This window comes from Cyanistes caeruleus, chromosome 1 (assembly GCF_971803275.1).
Source record: "Cyanistes caeruleus chromosome 1, bCyaCae1.hap1.1, whole genome shotgun sequence".
NCBI classification, from domain to species: domain Eukaryota; kingdom Metazoa; phylum Chordata; class Aves; order Passeriformes; family Paridae; genus Cyanistes; species Cyanistes caeruleus.
Window position 1 is genome coordinate 103,358,221 of NC_141701.1, and position 17,985 is coordinate 103,376,205.

At 41.1% G+C, this 17,985-nt stretch overlaps 1 protein-coding gene across 33 annotated transcripts in view; it reads right to left on the reverse strand.

Moving 5' to 3' along the window:
- The window catches only part of EZH2 (enhancer of zeste 2 polycomb repressive complex 2 subunit), a 51,365-nt gene extending 35,210 nt beyond the window's left edge, over nt 1–16,155 (reverse strand). For 10 of the 33 annotated variants that reach the window (XM_023919487.2, XM_086845753.1, XM_086845888.1 and 7 more), the window contains exons 1-2: nt 13,214–13,229; nt 13,059–13,124 (exon numbers count right to left, since the gene is read on the reverse strand). In XM_023919487.2, the coding sequence (XP_023775255.1) occupies nt 13,059–13,096 (38 nt within the window). In that variant the 5' untranslated portion in view covers nt 13,097–13,124; nt 13,214–13,229. Of the gene's footprint in view, nt 1–13,058; nt 13,125–13,213; nt 13,985–14,668; nt 14,834–15,532 lie in introns of those variants that run through there. The other 23 variants (XM_086845841.1, XM_086845772.1, XM_086845878.1 and 20 more) reach the window with 16 other exon arrangements.
- Nucleotides 16,156–17,985: the final 1,830 nt, after the last annotated feature.

Genomic DNA, 17,985 nt, shown 5'->3' on the forward strand with positions numbered 1-17,985 from the left:
AAAAAAAATACAAACCAAAGAAAACCAACCACACCCCACCGCACCCTTCTATGTTTTTTCACAAACCAAAAAAAAAATTTCTCCGGGGCAGCAGAATTTAGGACAACTTTCACATTCAACTCAAAAATGCAGAATTTTAGCAACAGAAGGGATTAACAACATTTTTCCACAAGCCTGCAAAAAGATTCAGTACTTGCTAGAAAACAGGAAAAAACCCAAATAGCCCCATAAAGAATGCATTTCAAGTATCAAAATTCAGTGAGTTAAGCTTAGACCTGAAGTTGCTAACTTTACCAAACTACCTCATAAAAAACTCATATAATCTTCTTGTTACAGGATTTTACACAGCACAACACAATAAAATGATTGTTCAACTGCAGCTATTTTTCAGATGTTAAACTAAACTTTACTGCTTAGAAACTCTTAGAAATTTCATTTTAGTATTCTGTTTCATGCACCCTATATGCAAAATAAGGTAATACAGTCCATGAACTTATCCTAAATCTTTCCAGAGTAAGCAGTTTCCAGCACTCTTACAACTATCAAGCACCTGAAAAAAAAAACCCAACAAACCTATAAAACACATGCATATAGCCAAACTTCAAAAAAACTAACTTGAAGATTAATTATAAATTAATGCTCTAATCTACCAGATCTTTCTTTTTACATTTATATCAAACTTTTTTAATAGCACAGAGAGATTCATAGAAAAAAAAATATGTTCAAAACCCAACACTTTTCTTTTGGATTAAGTAAGAAAAAATGCTTAGTTGTGATTTCAGAGCAGCTAAGTCTTTCCACATGAAGTTATGCAAGCTGTAGGTGTGGGGGGAAATGACACTCACAGAACCTCAAAGGGCTTTTTACCTGTACTATTACAGCAAACACGCAAAAAGATATGACTAGAAGTTTTATAGTTGCCACTCTGCTTTCTGGATTTTCTAAAGCAAAACAAAACATGGTTTTCTTTCAAACTTATCTATGTAAAATACCACATTCTCATTTCCATGGGAAGAAAAATATTCCCAAGGCCACTGTCAACTTGGATATTTCAGAGCCCACACTAGACCAACTAACAAAAATCTCTATCTCTGAAATACAGCATAGGAAAGATTAATATCGTTTATTAATAATATTTTACTACCAAAAAAGTACAGCACATTTAATCTTTTACATAAATAATCAGAGGAATAGATGGGAATAAACTGTAGTGTTTTTACAATTTTATATCACAGAAATGTGGTATTTTAAGTTTGTAGCACAGTTCAACCTATTTTCAAGCAAGAAATACCTAAAAATACTTATATATGCTTTAAAATTTATATCATGTTGTTATTCCATATGCTGAAGTACTGTATCATTAAAGGCAGCTTAAATTTCAAGAAATAACTTACATCAAATGCTACCATCGGTTCAGCTACCTTCCTCAAATGCTACTTGGTGTCAGTTTGACCTGGAAGACATCATCTGTCCACTGTATCAGTGGTCACTCATTTCTACTTCTACACAGCCTTCTCTGCTGTGAGTGCTTAAGTGCTTATGATTCTGTAATCAAACTAGGTCAGGAGGGGAAAAAAAAAAGTCTGTCTGAACAGCCCAGAAAATGAACATACTTGGTTTTCAAGTACATTTTTTCAACAAAATCAGCTCCACATGCTGGTTTGTTCAGCAGCCACTGATTTGTTCAAGCCATGAATTCTTGAATTCACACAAGGGACACAGGGGCGACATTGGGGCAGAACCAAGAGGCAAAGAACTAAAATTGGAGAGGACAACAGTTCAGGCTTCAACACAATCATTTGTCAAACCATGCCATCCCTCTGACACTCAGTTTTACTGGTACAGAAAAATTATTCTTAAAAAATAGAAACAGGAAACATTTATTAAGCCATCTGTGCCAGTCTTTGGGCAGATAAAGGCCAGCAGCTTGTATTTGCCTACAAAGGCTTAACCAGTACCAGATTCTCTTTGGAAGAATCTGAAAGAAAAGGATCAGTTTGTTAACTGATCCAAGCAGGTGACCCCAAATATTTCATCTGTTCTTCCTCACTTTGACAGGCATCAGTGGTTGTGGACGATGTAGATCAACAAAACACCCATGATCAGCTCTGTCAAGATTACATGATCTGCAAGAATGTTCTTTATCATTCAAGATATGAAAACTTACAAGCTATTATCAAAGACAAAACTATCAACTTTAACTAATCTGATGGAAGGATGAGAACCATCAACAGCCTCAGATGTACCAATGCCAACTCCAAACTGAGGAGCAATGACTGTGTGTGAAAACTCACAATATTTCCTCTTTTTCTTCCTCAACTCAGCAGAAAACCCCTGGCTTGCAAGTAGAATTAAAAACCCGTTCTGCAGTATGGGTAACAACTGGATCCAAGACATTTTAGTGTCAGCCCTCACACCAACATAGATTGATGGTGGCTATAGACTTTCCAGGTAATATGGCAGCTCCAAAAGCAGAAGGTCTGCTGCTATAAATAGGCATGCTTTTATTATGAGCAGTCTCATTACAAGGAAGCTCCTATTATTGTGACAGCTATTTATTTGAAATTACTATTTGCAACACTAAAATACTTTTCAATTAGTAAAATCCCTTTTACATCAACCTATTTTACTATATGTGATTTTATATATATATATAGTGATTTTACTATCACTATCATAATGTGGGGTTATTTATGTACCAACAGCATGAAGATTTTGCCTCCACTGGAACTGCTGTTAAATCCAAGGCCAGTGTACTTTCTCCTTCTTGATACACAAAATGGTTACTAGCTTATTAGCAATTACCTAACAATTTCACTTCAAAAAACAACATTTCAACCAAAACTAAACAGCACTTACCTGCTTGCTTTTGGAACCTGATGACAAATACATTCTATTGTACTTCTCAGCTAGAACTGGGAAAGAAGTGGGATCTCAAAGTGGCATTCATTTACTCTCCTCATTGTCTGTCTACACTACTTCAGCATCTCAGACAGACTTTACATAGAAAATATGTTAAGTTTGATTGTGCTGATCAGTTACTTCAAATTATATCTTTTCTGCACTCAAAAGCAGCATAGTTTTCTAGCTGGACTAAAGCTGTTCAAGCTGGCATCATAAATGCCCAAACCAGCAAGGAAGAAGCAGAACCATTAAACCAGAGTCAAGAGAAAGCAGAAAAAACCTCTCTTCAATGCAAGCAAATTCCAGCATATCATCCACTTGTCTTAGACTAGAACATTTATCTTCCACACCATGTAGAACATATCATTCAGACCGCGTAGTTTTTCGTTCTTTACAGCACTTCGCACAATCAATGCGGTTAATGCGTTAACTACTTCTGCAGGAGTAGCTTTCAAGAAGCTGTTTCCTGCTATCTCTTGATCAACTAAAGATTGCTCTGAAAAGATGTAGTCAGTGGCAAACAATAGCAGCAAACTTGTCTCCATCACTTGCCTCTGCAAGACAAATGAAAAGCTAGTGCAGGTTCCTTCGATTGCTTTCTGCCTCATACATCCAACATCCTTCTACAGCCACTCAGTGAGAATTAGCACAACCCAAAGGCTTCATGGCATGTTCTATTTATTCTTACAAATATTCTTTTAGAATATCACATTTAAGCTCCCCAAACTCCTGAACACGCTCTTAAGATTGTGTCATACTTCTGGTCTTATCAAAATTGGACGAGTCACTCCCAAGGATTTCGACCACTACATAATGGAATTAAATCCCTGAATAGCTTGCTTTCCTACACAAATCGGAACTAAACACAATCACAGAATTTGAGCACTGTTCTAGCTCTTCTACTGAAACATGCTAATCTATGCTAAAATGAAAATACAAGAGGCAACGAGACAAGACTCAGTAAGGGGTTTCATTCCAATACAGGAAGAAAATTCTTCCCAGTGAGTGTGGTCCAGCAGAGGAATGCATTAAATAGAGGTGTCAGAATCTCCACTCTTGAGAACATTTTAAAAGTGGTCTGGAAAATATGATTTCAGTGTTGGCCTAAACCCATGTGGGAGACTGGATCAGATGACTTATAGATCTAAAACTATTCTACAAACTATAGATCTAAAAACTTTCTCAGCTGGGCCCACCATCTCAAAACAAGTACCACACTATTTCTGAACCTCACACCAGGAAGTCTGCCTTTTAAATTTCAGTTAATATTCAAAAGGTGAAAACAATCAGCGCTAACACTCCTTGTATTTCAATCTGCTACAGACACAATGTGAAAAACACTACCATTGAAGGATCAATAATTTGTGAATTAAAATGCTTAAGAGCTTAATCAGACTAAATTCTTGAGTCTGGTGTGCAATCACTGATTCTTATAATCAGTAGAAACATTAGTTTCCTTTAACAACTCCATCAACTAGCCAGCTCACACACTCCTTTCCCACTACTATTGCATGTGTTGGTTCATTTGAAAGATGCCTTATCTTGTTAACAGTACAGTTGGAACTTTCAGCTCCCTCTCTTAGAAACTGTAATTTAAAAAGACAGATTGGAAAGCCGCTCACTAATTAAGAAAGAAGTCTAACTAGAATGCTTAAACTGAACATTATGTTTAAAATAAATAAAAGAACACATATAAGGGCTGTTATTTTCAAATTAGTTGTCTTCTTATCCTAATGGGGTTCTGCTTCTCTTATAGCCCAACCTTTGTGCCTTTGAAGTGTCACTCTTATCAGACATTTTACTTTCTGCCATTTAAGTGACTGCAGCCTTAGCTTGCACTTGGCATACTTAAGATCAGAAGGCTGATCTCTACCCTGGTATATTAAATGGTTGGTTGTCTTTTGGTTTGGGGTTTGTTTTGGCTTTTTTCCACTTCCCCCCCCCACCCCCCTATTTAAACTTAAACTTATTCTAGAAGAAATCACTAAGTGAGTCAAGTGATACACATGTTCACAATAAGCAACTATTTTGATTTGCTTCCCCAAAACTTGAAACATGTGCTGCCTCAATTATTTCTTCCCAAGCACAATGTTTTTTTCGGCCTTGTTACTACCCCACTAGCTCTGTAAGTTAATAGCCCCCAATTCATACTTCAGGATAGTCAAGAGATGTATCAAAACATCATTTTTGAGTAAGAATTTCGGCTAATTTCAAAACAGGCTTATAGAAAAATAAAAATCCCCATTTTGTGGAAATTTCACACCTGGTTATGACCTGCTACCTTGATCTATCATATACAAAATGACGATGCACAGCCTTTTGCACTCACAGCTATATATAAGTGGCTATCTCAGTGAACTAAGAGTACAGTTTTGTGACATATTTAATCTGTTTAAACTACTTATTTGTAGTAGTATTACTGTGAAACTAATTTATTAACTATAATGACTATATTTTTTATTTGCAGGATTATTTCCCAAACCAAAACTAATTAACACTGGAAGGGTTATTAAAATATTATAACATAGGCAATATCTTGAATCTGAGCTAAGCAGTGTGTCAGAATTTTCTCTAAATGGCTGATTTTTAGCCTTCCTGTGATAACAAGGCTGATGAACCCTTCTGCATACATACTCTACAGGAACTTCTGATGAAAATGGCAAACATAAACAAAATGCGACAGTTTACTGTCCACTGAGTTACATATATGTTCTGCAACAGTTTCATGAAGGACTACAAGTGCTCTGGCATTATGAAAAGCTTCAGTATGTACATATATTCTGTAAAAAATAACAAACTTAGAGATTGGGGAAGCCATTAAAAATAAAATTACTAGGGAGAAACACCACTTAGGGCTACAGACACTAATGTGTCCACAGAGAGCAGCCCCTATCCAAACAATACCATTGCAGCCAACCACCATTCCAAAGACTCACTGTCACTGCTCTCTGCTCCAGTACGTAACATAATTACATACCGTATTTTACAGCAGCTACAATCCCACACTGTATGCCTAGATGTTGCTAGGGAATGCTCCTATCTTAGATATTAGGAATTCCAACCTTCAGTCCAGATTTGGTAGCAACTGGTAGGAGCACCGGCTTTCCCTCTGCATATTTAATTCCTGACTTAGGCTTGCCTTGATCACAACATTTACTTTCCTTCATCAATTACCATTTCCAGTCTGTTTTTACCAGTTGAAGTAATCTCTCCAAACACAGTTCCTCATTACTGCCCAAACATATCAGACAAAAACTGCCAGCCTTGGCTTTCAAGCATCACCCCTACTTTATGCAGGCATTGCTACAAAAAGAAGCCCTTTTACTTGCACCTGTGCTATCATTGCCCTCCTGACAGCAGGAGCATTTTTGCAGCCATTGACAGGAGCAAGGAAGTTCTCTAGCTGAAAATATCTTGCTGCTTTTGACTGAAGAAAGTGAGCATCCAGTCGTTCTGGCCTCACCTAATGATACTGACCCATGGCTTTAGGCATTCTAATTTTCAGCTCCTTGTGACAGTATTAAATGCCTACGTCTGCAGATCAGTTTCTGGATGTGCTCAGTTCATACCACTTATTTTTTAAATGCTCTCCTCACTTAGAAAGCCAGAGCAGTTCAGTTTTACTGACACACAAGACAGGAGGAAACATGTCAGCTCAAGGGCTCACAGAACTCATGTTTTCTTCAATCATGCTCCCACATCTGATTTTTTTTTTTATAAGTTTATTTCTTGCTTTCTCCCCTAACAGTTAATTCACATACATAGTTTAACACTATGTTGCATTAAAATCCTTCTCAGGAGTTTCTACCACTATTATATACTGACCAGGCAGATATTAAAAACTCCCACGGACAAGGAAGAAAGAAAGGAAAGAATGAGGAGTCATGAAGCTCTTGGACATTAAATAGAAAGAAATGGTTTTTCACTCCCTTTTGCTTCCTGGAAAAACACGAGAAATCTTAATTTATCTTCTTGCTCTTTTTAAATGAGAATCTTCTATTTTTCTGCATTAGAAAGCTAGCAAAGCAAAGCAACTGCCAGTATTCAACGCCCCTTACTCTATCTGCCAGCATGTTAAAAATTCTGCAGCTCAGAGTTTATAAGTAACTCTTGACCTTCCAGAAGCATTTCAGAAAATATCAAATTTGTGTTCCTTAACATCTAAAATAATTGTAAACAATCTGCTTCAGAAATTTAAATAATCATCATTAAGAAAGCCCACAAGAACTCATCTGGTCATGACAAAACCCCCCAATCATTTTATAAGTTTTTGTAACTAGTTGTAAGTTGATTAAACAAGAAGTACCTGAGCAAGATCCCACAACAGCACTGTTCTAGAAATTGAGCTTATTTCAGATTTTCTATGAGACAAAGAAGGAGGGCATCAGTTTGATGACTTCTTTTTTCCTAATACCACACTGCCTTTGAATTTATTTTGACATTATCCCATTTTGTGGGAGTTCTTCATTTAGAACATTTACTCATCAAGAAGCACTGGTATGGATGCTTCTCAGTTTCATTCACTTCAATAGAGAAAAACAAAAAATGTTATGTCTGTTCATAAGAAAACAAGATTTCAATACAAATAATTAGTTTTTAAATACATATCCTTAAACAAATACAACAGTAGAATACAAAAAGTAACTCAACATAATTTGCTTTCAGATAGTCCTTAAAAGAAAAAGATAAATCCGTACTGGAGTGTCCTATCTGTATAAGCAAGCCTGCAACTTTCAAAGCTATTCTTCCCTTCAAAAAAAATCTTCCTGTGTCCCCACTTCAGGATTTAGAGAAACAAAAACAGACACAAAATCATTATTGAATACCATTTAAGGCGTAGGAGTAACCCATTTAAAAGAAAAAAACTTCTGAATTCCCTACATTACCACTTTCTTCCAGCACATTTCAACATTTGATACTTTTAGAAAAATACCGGTTTGGAAATAAAAATAAGAAGTTTAAGTATTTGTCCACTTGGATGGGGGGAGGGGAAGTTTAAGTATTTGTCCTCCTTGGATGGAGGGAGATCGTAACCAAATATTTTATATTAAAAGACTAAACCAAATTGGCAGTAACTGAAACTGACTGACATCTCACTTCACTTTGGGCAACATGCAGCAGGTAATGCAACTATTTGCTTTTCACTTAGATATCTGCATCTATAAATACTTCTAACATTTGCATGGATGAGTAAGATTATTTGGCTCAAAAAACAAATAAAACATTCTAAAACTCCAAGCAGCACCACAGAAACAAAAAGTTTCAAGCCCGAATTTGATCATATTTTTTACGAGTCACAATTAAAACCATCCCACGTTCCTCACAGCAAACCAAGCCTGGTTATTTGTTAGGATTAAGCAGGGGTTTATGCATAAAACTTGAGCCTCACCTTTGAGTTGCTCAAATGCGTACCTCCAGAATTTCTCTCTTCACACTCATTCACAGACACCTAGAGGAGTTAGATGACTCCCACACACATTCCAATTAACCTCTGTTGCCTAACACCTCCATCTCTTAAAAATTTAGCTTTTTGATATCCTGGATAAAACTGGCAGAAAAAGTAACACTTGCTGGGAACACTTAAGACATGTCTCCACAGGAAAAATAATTTATGATATGAATTTGAAGAGCACAAACTATTCCACCTGAACTTGTTTTTTGGACACACCTTTTATACTTTAAAAACTAAAACAGGTTCTCCTGTTCAAGCCATACTTGCAAAAGCAACACACACTTCACACAGGAAAAACCCTGATGCACAACACTTCAGGTTCAATAGTTCTTCCATACTCTTTCCCTGCTTAGGCAAATAGCCTAAACTTTGAAAGACATTACACCTCCACGTATGCAGAATTTACACTAGAACAGTCTGGCAAAGTTGAAGCTGAACTGGTATTTGCCATTTGCCTGAGTAATTTTAAAATGGGCCTCAAATGATGAAAGTAACCATAAGAGTTATTTTTTAAAATGATCATTTTAAATTTCACAAAAAAACTGGGTCTAATGTATGCCATCCTTATTCTGTAAGGTATACAGCAATAAATCCACCTGCACATTTTATTAGGTGCTGCTTAAAAAGGAAAAAAACACACAGATACTACTTTTCCAAAAGCTTGACATAATACAGAAAACTAATTAGAAACAATTTATCTTGATAAAAAACAAAGAAAAAGACAAAACAAAACAACCAACAGGCAACCCCAAAAAACTCCACCACCCTTCAGTGAAAAAGAAAACATCTTCCTTAGGCTGTGTAAGAGAACTGCAAATTCAAATAAGGTCTTGGGACCTTATGTCTCCCAGTTTCAAAGTAACCATGTACTGAACACCAGGAATGGTTAAACTATGTTAAGAATAAAACAACATATGTCAATCTTGTCTTCTAATAATTACTGGATTTAGCTTTGCACAAAACACATTGGTAATAAATACTCCCTAGAAACATGCCACAAACTACTGGACATATAACAGAAAGAAGTTATCACAAAGGACAGAATTTATACCATCCTGGTTATATACTGTAACACTAAAAAAGAGACAATAATAACAACTGTAATGCATTTGCCTCAACACAGCACCACGGTTAAATCAAGTATCTATAACACACATCCATACGACTTCTTGCAGAAGCAGAAAAATTAATTCCAGCTCTAGAATTTTTTATCTTATTAGTAAAAACGAAATCAGACTACACACCAAAAATATAAAGCTTGCCAGATCCACTCATGCTAAGGAACATGGAAAGGAAACCAGCACACATTAAAAAAAATTAAAATTATGTATGAGTTATAAGATTTGAGTTTCCTTCCTTTCAAATACTTTGTTTCTTTAAATTACATCTGATGGCTTTGGGATTTAAACCGAACATGCAGGCTGTGAATAGAGAATGCATGGCAGGAAAAACTGAACTAACCATGTAAAAGGCAGAATGGAAAGGAGCCAGATACTACAAAACACTGACAAGGGAAATAGGCCTGGTTCTAGATCAAAAAAACAACTTAAAAATACAAAGAAATCATATCCTCCTGTAAAGATTTATTTTCAGTTCATATCTAAAAAAACATAGGATGTGAACTGCAATTTGTACCACTTTGCTTGCATAATTACACAATGTTATTCAAGCAGGCACCATATGCATATACAAAAAAGGAAAACTAATAGCAAATTCTGGAGTATTCTGTAATTGTATAGCAAGGAAGTCTTTATTTGCACACAGTAAGACAGCAGTTTTACCTCATTTGCCAATGAAATTGTATATATATCCCAATTAGAAGCTTTGGAAGTGCTACATCCCATTTTCAAGCAAATGACAACACTGTGCTGATCCACTCACATCATTACACTGTTATTTTTATCCAGAGCATTCAGATCACGTGCAGTCTCTATCTAAATGTCCAAATGGCCTTCTTACCTTAAGAGTACTACTGATTTTACCAATAGATAGAAAGCAGAGAATGCATTATAAATCATTCCAAGTCAAAAGCAGTTTTTACTAACAGAGCAGAGGCACAATAAATGAAAACTCCTATGTCCAAGCTTCAGCCAGGTAGCCAAAAGCTTTCTTAAATAAGACCATGATCCACACTAATTTGGGGGTGAGTCTTATTTGTTTATATTTTTTTCTAGACACAGCAGGGACATCAATAAACTCCCTCTTCTCTCCCAATATTTTAAAATTACAATCAATTTACAAACCTGTGGCTAAATAATTCATTATATACTTAAAAATTCCTTTCTTTTTTAGTATTTTTAAGAGAAGTTTGTCAATTTTATATGCAAATTATACCTTTCACTCTTCTTAATAGTTGCCAAGTTTAATAGTGTTACTTTACCCCTTAATTCAGAACCAAGTCCACAGTCTGACCCATCCTAGTGGAAATCTAGGTTTACAATTAGAAAAAGACTGTGACAATCAAACTGCCTACTACTATCAGTTACAGAAAGCAACATGTTTTAGAAAACTTCCCTGTTTCTTGGTTGGAGCTCAATAGAACTGTCCCTCAATAGATTTTATTTTCAATTTCACCTCATCCATAAATAGACCTACACAGCATCATCCCTAAGTTTTTAACTGATCTCTGTAAGAACAGATAGGATACCTACTTAGTAATTTCATACATTGTTTTCCTTTTAGTCTTTAGCCCAACAAAACCCTTGGGCATATGCGCAGAGCTAAAAAACAAACCTGAGCATTTGACTAACTTGTAACAAGTGTTGTCACCATCCCCCTGTGAAGCACCCCTATCTCTTCTGCATATAATTTATACAAGATTTTGCTGATTTAGGTACATTTTATACAAGATTTTAGTTTGACTCACTATCCTCAAAGAGATAGCTACTTTAACTAAAAGCATTCCTTCAACTATGTCAGTGCAGGAGTAACTCATCCATTTAAAGACTGACTTGGCCACTCCAGAACAGTTGTACAAGTCATACACTTAGGTGTTAAATGTGTAGATACATTTATAGATAGATACATTTACAGATGCTGTCTTCAATCAGACACCACTTCAAGGGGCCCAGCACAGCTCTCCATGGACCTCGCTGACAGAAGGAACAGAAGGTTGGAAGCAGCTTCAACATTAAAATAAACCTCCAGTTACTGTCCTACAGCTTCTGTTAACAGTAGTCATGTTGGTTAATATAAGTGTAATGCAAACACCTCCATCAAATCATTAAGAATTGTATTTACCGTATGCAGCCCACTTCCTTCACTCTTTAAAAAATTTGTTAAAGTGAATTTTGCTTGGATAGGTAATACTGCCAAAATTACTTTATCAACTCAGTAAGCTTCCTTGCTTAGCAAAGGCAAGGTTCTGTTCCTGAGATTTCCAGCATCTCTGCTGTGGAAAACGTTATTCCCCCTAAAGCTTCACAGATACTTTTTCTCAAGTCAGATAAAATCCATCCCTAAGTACTAACAGTAGAATTATGGAACTTCCAGATTACAGCCAACATTAAAGTTTTTCCACAATACTTTTGCTCAAGCACAACATAAAGCAGACATTTATTAAATGTGCCTTCTGTCAGCACTGCAGCAATTTATAAAAAATAACTCTCACTGTTCAATCACATGAATATAGAACCGTCATCTGAAATTTTTTTTCAGTTTTAACATTACAGCTGTGGATTCATTAAAATGCATCCATGATCTATACAGCTAAGGAAGCTGAACTGCCTCGTGAATGGTGACAGAACACTTCCTTTGATTAATTGCAAGAGGAATTTTAGAGTGCACCAACTTTCCTGAGAGCACTGTTGGCCTGCACTGGATTCTAGATGTAGCTTATTCTGACATAAGCTGCTTTACAGAAAGGGGCTTGCACTCTATATCTAATACAGCTCATGCATTCGATAATGCACTACAAAAATTCCCTTCTCCCTAAGCCAAAGTTTCTTTGCAGGTAAGAAGTAGCACAGGAATATTTACATTTCAACTACGAAGGTTGCAGTGTTACAGAAAAAAACAAAAACCGGTTTGAAAGCATGTCTTCAAAGAAATCACCATATTTCAGCTTGTTGGCAATTTCAGCAAGAAAGGAAAGAAACACAGCAGGGGGGAAAAAAGTTGAGCTTGAATTTCAAGTCTCTGGCCTAAGTTTACACACCATCACTTTAGCTCGTTTTAAACAGAGTGGTGACATTTTATGACTTTTTGAAGGTGCAGATTTCCAGTGTCTGCCACTTTCCAAGGTGAAATTACATATTAAAAAAATCTCTGAAAGAACACTGAAGTTTTTCCCAATTTTTCTCCTAAATTAAAGTCTTGAATCCTTCCAAAGCTCCAGACGAAAATAGCAGTTGGCATCTCATGGAACATTATACTGTCACAGACTTCTGCACAGGTTGTTTAACTTTAATTGTTACTTTCATTTCTCATGGAGGCAGAGGAAGGAAAAAAATATTTTTCCTTTTTTCTTTTTTTTTTTTTCTTGTAAAGGAAACTCCAGAACAAGAAATGTGTTGTTTTTATCCAGTACTTTATGAAGTACTAGCTCTTAAAAACATTCAACACATCACAGAAAATTTTTGAGTCACATCTCCCAAAGTACTGGAAGCGTGTTTTCTGAAAGACTTTGTGGCTTTCAAATATCCAAATTTTAATAATAACTAGTGAGACTAGTTATAGTACACTATGTAGAAGTAATACTCACCCTTCTGCAGATGCTTTATTGTTACCACAAATAAACATTCCCCGGACTCTCAATTTGATATAGACACTGGGGACAAACAAAGAATTACCTTTAATTTTTTATAAATTGCATAAAGAATCTGAATGTGCCAACCCCTAAAAAAAATATTAACCTACCTATGAGAAAAACCCTTCACTTAGATGTGAAGATTACACTAAATGTGCTGGTAAAAATTCTTCACTGAAATCTGTATTAGTAAGAACCAAACTCACAATAGCTGAAACTAGAGTTGCTAAACAAGCAAAGACAAACCTATCCTGCTAGAATTAAATTACGGTCTCCAAACTGTTAAATGCTTCTCATCAGAGAGAACAAGAATCTGAACTTCCAGCTTTAAAAATGCAAAAAACTTTTTCTCTTAAAATCAGTGTGGTGCTTTGTAAGTTAGAAGTAAGTATCCCGAGTAATGTACAAGTTTGTTATCCCATTCCTGCCGCACATCTGTGCACGCACTGCTTTTCTTTCCTGTATGAATAACAATTTTGGAATCACCACGAAGACCCGGCAATAAATAAATGTGCGTGATGCCACAACGCACCGATTTCTTTATCCAACCACACGTTTGTTGCACACGGACGGCTCAGCCCAGTACCCTCCTTCGCACCTCCCCAGACACCCTAGCTTTAAACAGCGTTTCGTATCGCCGTGCTTGACGACATTAGACACAAAACCCCAGAATTTTCAGCAATCTGTGAACTTTCCTGGGGCGCTCTGGAAGATCGGGATCGCACGATTAGGAAGTTCGCCGGAGCGGCCGACAGACTGAGTTCCCCCCTGGCTCCTCCTGAGCTCCCTTCCTGAGCCTGGAGCGCCCCAAAGCCGGGGCGGGAGCCCCCAGCCCAGCCCCGCCGTCCCGCGGGTGCGGGCGGGCGGCCCGGGGCGCGCTCAGCCTCCCCGCCCGGCTCGCTCCGGCTTCCGGGAGCCCGGGCGGACCTGTCCCAGCCTCCCGGGACGAGCTGCGTGCCGCGCTGCCCACGGCGGGCGCACGGATTTCCCCTGCCCGGCGTGCGCAGGGCTCGCTCACACATACACACTCTCACTCACATACACACACACCACACACACACCTCCCTCTGCCCGCGCCGGAGCCGCCGCCGCGTGCCGCCGGCTGGAGCGGAGCGGAGGGGAAGGGAACCGCCGGGTCTTGCCCCCCCGTTCTCCTCTCGCCACCCGCCCGCCGCCCCCCGCCCGTCGGAGGAGCGACGGCGAGCTCGCCCCCAGCCCAGGTCTGCGTCGCGCCGGGCGGGGATCGGAGCCGCCGGCCGGGCTGGACGGAGCCAACTTAGACAAAGGGCACTCCAGACTCCATGTCTCCCCCCTCCAGCTGTCACCGGCCGGGAGCGCGCGTGTCTGCCCGCCGGCGCCCCGCGGGAAGGGAACGCGGGGGGCGGCTGCTCCTCAGGAGCCGGAGCCGCCGCCGCCGCCCCCATCCTCCTCTCCCTCCCTTCCTCCCTGCCGCCCCCTCCCCTCCTCCCCTCCCCCATGACAAAGGACCCGGGTATAAATAGCCGCTCCCGGCGCCGCCGCCGCCTCAAGCCCGCGAGGTGTCGCTCGCTCGCCCGCTCACTCACCGGCCCCCCCGCCGCCCCGGCTCCGCGCCGCCGCCGCGCCCGCCGGTGCCGCCGCCAGCTCCGCTCGGCGCTCCCGCTCTGCCTCCCTCCGCCTCCGGCTGCCGGATTCACCCTCCCGGACCGAGCGCCAAACACGCCGGCCCAATCGCCATCGCGCTCATTGGCGAGCGCCGAGCGCCGCCCCCATTGGACGGACGGACGCGGCCGGGGCCCCGCCGGGCCAATCGGACGCGGCGGGGGGCGGGGCGAAGGGCGCGGCCTCGCTCCCCACGTGCGGGGGGGGCAGGGAGGGGTGGGGAGAACTCTTTGTTCTCGCGCTGCCCGCGCGGGGGGACGGGAGGCTCGCGCTCCCCCCGCTCCCGCCGCCCCCCGCCCCCCGCGCGCCCGCCCCCCCCGCGCCGCGCGGCGGGGCCGGGCCCGGGGCTGCGCCGCGCCGGGGAGGCTTGAAACTCTCCGGCCGCCTCACGTGGAGATGGGGGGAGAGGGAGGGGAAAGGGGAGGGAGGCAGGCGAGAGGATTGGCGGGCACCGGGAGGGGCCGCGCTCCCGCTCGGCGCCGCTGCCGAGTTTGAATCGGTCCGAGAGCGGGAGAGGCGTAACGGCCCTAACGGTCCCGGGGGGCGGGAATGCCCCGAGCGGGCCCTCCGACCCCGCCGCCGCTCCGCATGTCGCTCCCCCGGCGCGGGAGCTCAGCCGCTGGAGGTCACTCCAGCCTTCCTCCATCTTCAGCAGGGAAAAATAAAATTGCCTGGATAAGTTTTCCTAGCGGGTATTTAGCCCTTCCCTTGCGACCGCATCCCTTTCCGATGCGTCCCGCATCGAGTGCTGCTTCCGAGATGCGCAGGAGCGGTCGCCGTATCCTTACTTCCACAAGTCCGGTCCTCCTTCCTTACCAAGTATCACCTTCCCTCTTCCTTGTGGCTAACTCAGAGCATCTTCAGGGGCAGAAATGAGCGGCGGCCACTGCGAGGGGTCCTGACTGGTAAAAGTCTCTCGCGGAGGAAACAAATCACGAACGCGCCCTCATTGCCAAATCATGCCGTGGGCTTGCCGTGTCAGATCTGCGAGCGTGGCTCAGGGATCTGACACGTAGGGAAAAGGAGGATGTATCAGCCTTGGAGGCTGGGGACAGCCCACGCCCGCGGGGCAGCCCCGGCGGATGTCTCGGCCGGCTGAGTCACTTCGCAGCGCTGCTGCCTCGTGTCCGCGTGCTTGACCTTTGCTTGCCCAAACTTCACCGCCACCAGCCCGCCTTTTGTGCATCGCACCGGCGGCTTCCCCTCCCTCGCCGCCCCGCATCCAGCGCGGTTTCCCCCCTGTCGCGGGGGGATGTCATCAATCGCGGCGGCAAGCAAAGCGCTCGCTCCGCGTCAGGCTCGCATCCTGTTGCTCGCTACGTGCTGTCTCCAGCCTCTAAGGTTGCTATCGTTTTCCCTCGTTTCTAATCCACGAGCCGTGCTCATCAATCTTGTTGCCGAGGTTGTCTTTAAACCTTGAGGATTCGTGCACCGTTACTCTGCTGTCGTTCTGCTCTCTGGTGGCTCCAGCCTTTACTTCTCCTCAGCAGGGAAAAATGAAATTGTCAAGATAAGTTTTCCAGTGGTACCATGCGCCTCCCTTGTGACCAGATCCCTTTCCCATGCGTCCCACATCGTGTGCCGCTTCCGATGTGCACTGGAGCAATCGACACATCCTTGCTTCCATCAGCCTTCCTCACCAAATATCAGCTCCCTTCTTCCTTGTGAATACCTAAGTGCTTCTTCAGGGTCAAAGCTCAAAAAATGAGCAGCGGCCACTGTAATGAGGTCCTGAGCGATAAAAGTCTCTTGCGGGGGAAATAAATCACAAATACACCTTCATTCCCAAATAATACGGCTGGCTTATGTGTCAAGTGAGGCTCGGTGGTGTTCTGCTTAAAGGCGATGTGCCTGTGTGTTTTTATAGTCTCTTTCTGTAAGTACTTAAAATTTCCAGACTTCATTGTGTATTAAACTTGGAGTGAGATCTCAAGCGTGGGCATTCCTACACTGTATGTTCTTGATTTACCTCGTGGCCTTGAAAAGGGGTTTCTAATAGTAGCTCTTTTTCTTTTCTTTTCTTTTCTTTTTTTTTTTTTTTTTTTTTTTTTAATCTCTGGGGTTTCATGAGTTATGAGCAAAACACATGCAGCAGAAATTATTTCCTGTTACGGTTACATGTCATATCGTGGTAGATAGCTGTAACCTTCCTCTAAATCTAGTGTAGTGGCTGCCAGTTGGGAAGATTATCTTTAAAATATTAGTCATTTCTGAAAATTCAGCTATTTTGAATCTATTCTGCCCCAAGATGGCTGCCATCACCAAAATGGCTACCCACTCCCTTCACAATTTAGGTTTTGTAATTTATTTTGATCCTTCAAGTTGCACTTCATGAGATCTAGTTTTGGTTAACAAGAAAAGTAACAATTGCTAGATACGGGTGAGGTAACTTAATGTAACAGGTACTCTCAGCCAGATGTTGGAAAGATCTGCATTGTAGAACCTACCCTGTGAACTAGACCTCAGCACTGATCACATCCTTTTCCTCTCTTGCACAGATTATTCATCTGCTATACCTGAAACTGATGCTTTCAAGAAAACTTTACATGTTTTGAACTGAGTTATTCTTTCTCCTTTGCTCTGTAGCAGAACAACTTCTCCAGCAAGGCTCTATTCTAGAGTCTTAGAGATGAACTCGTGTCTAGAAACTCCATGAGGTGCTGATTTCCTGATCCATAATTCAGGCTGTCTCAATCATTCCAGAGAATTTTAGCAACTGTTTGATTCTCTACACAGGGGTTTAATGTTGCAACAGGCTCCATACAGACTTCTCACAGAATAAACCACTCGAGTGGTTTTGTGTTTCTGTGTGTATTCTGTGATTAAAGGACGACTACTTGAACAAGGATCTGTGTTATGCACAGACATTCAGATTGGATCTTTAGGCAAAACTAGTGCAACAGTTTTTGAAAGAATTACAAAGTCTGGTATTTTGAAGAGCCCTTCTGATAGGAGTGGATTCTGGCGGCAGCAAGGAACAGTGCTTTTGAGGAAAGTGGCTAACATTGAAGAAATACATACGTGCTACATGATAACAAAATAAAATCAGGCTCAAAAAAAAGGTATCAGTTTTAGACCCTTCTGGAACTGTTGAAAGCATTTGCCCTTTTTTATAGCTAATGCACTGTAGGAGAGCTTTTTCCATGTTCCCAACACATGAATGTAACATGTATGTTCATATTATATGTATGACTAAAATAGTAGAATAAGGATTTGTCAGTGCTAGATCAGCAGCATCAAT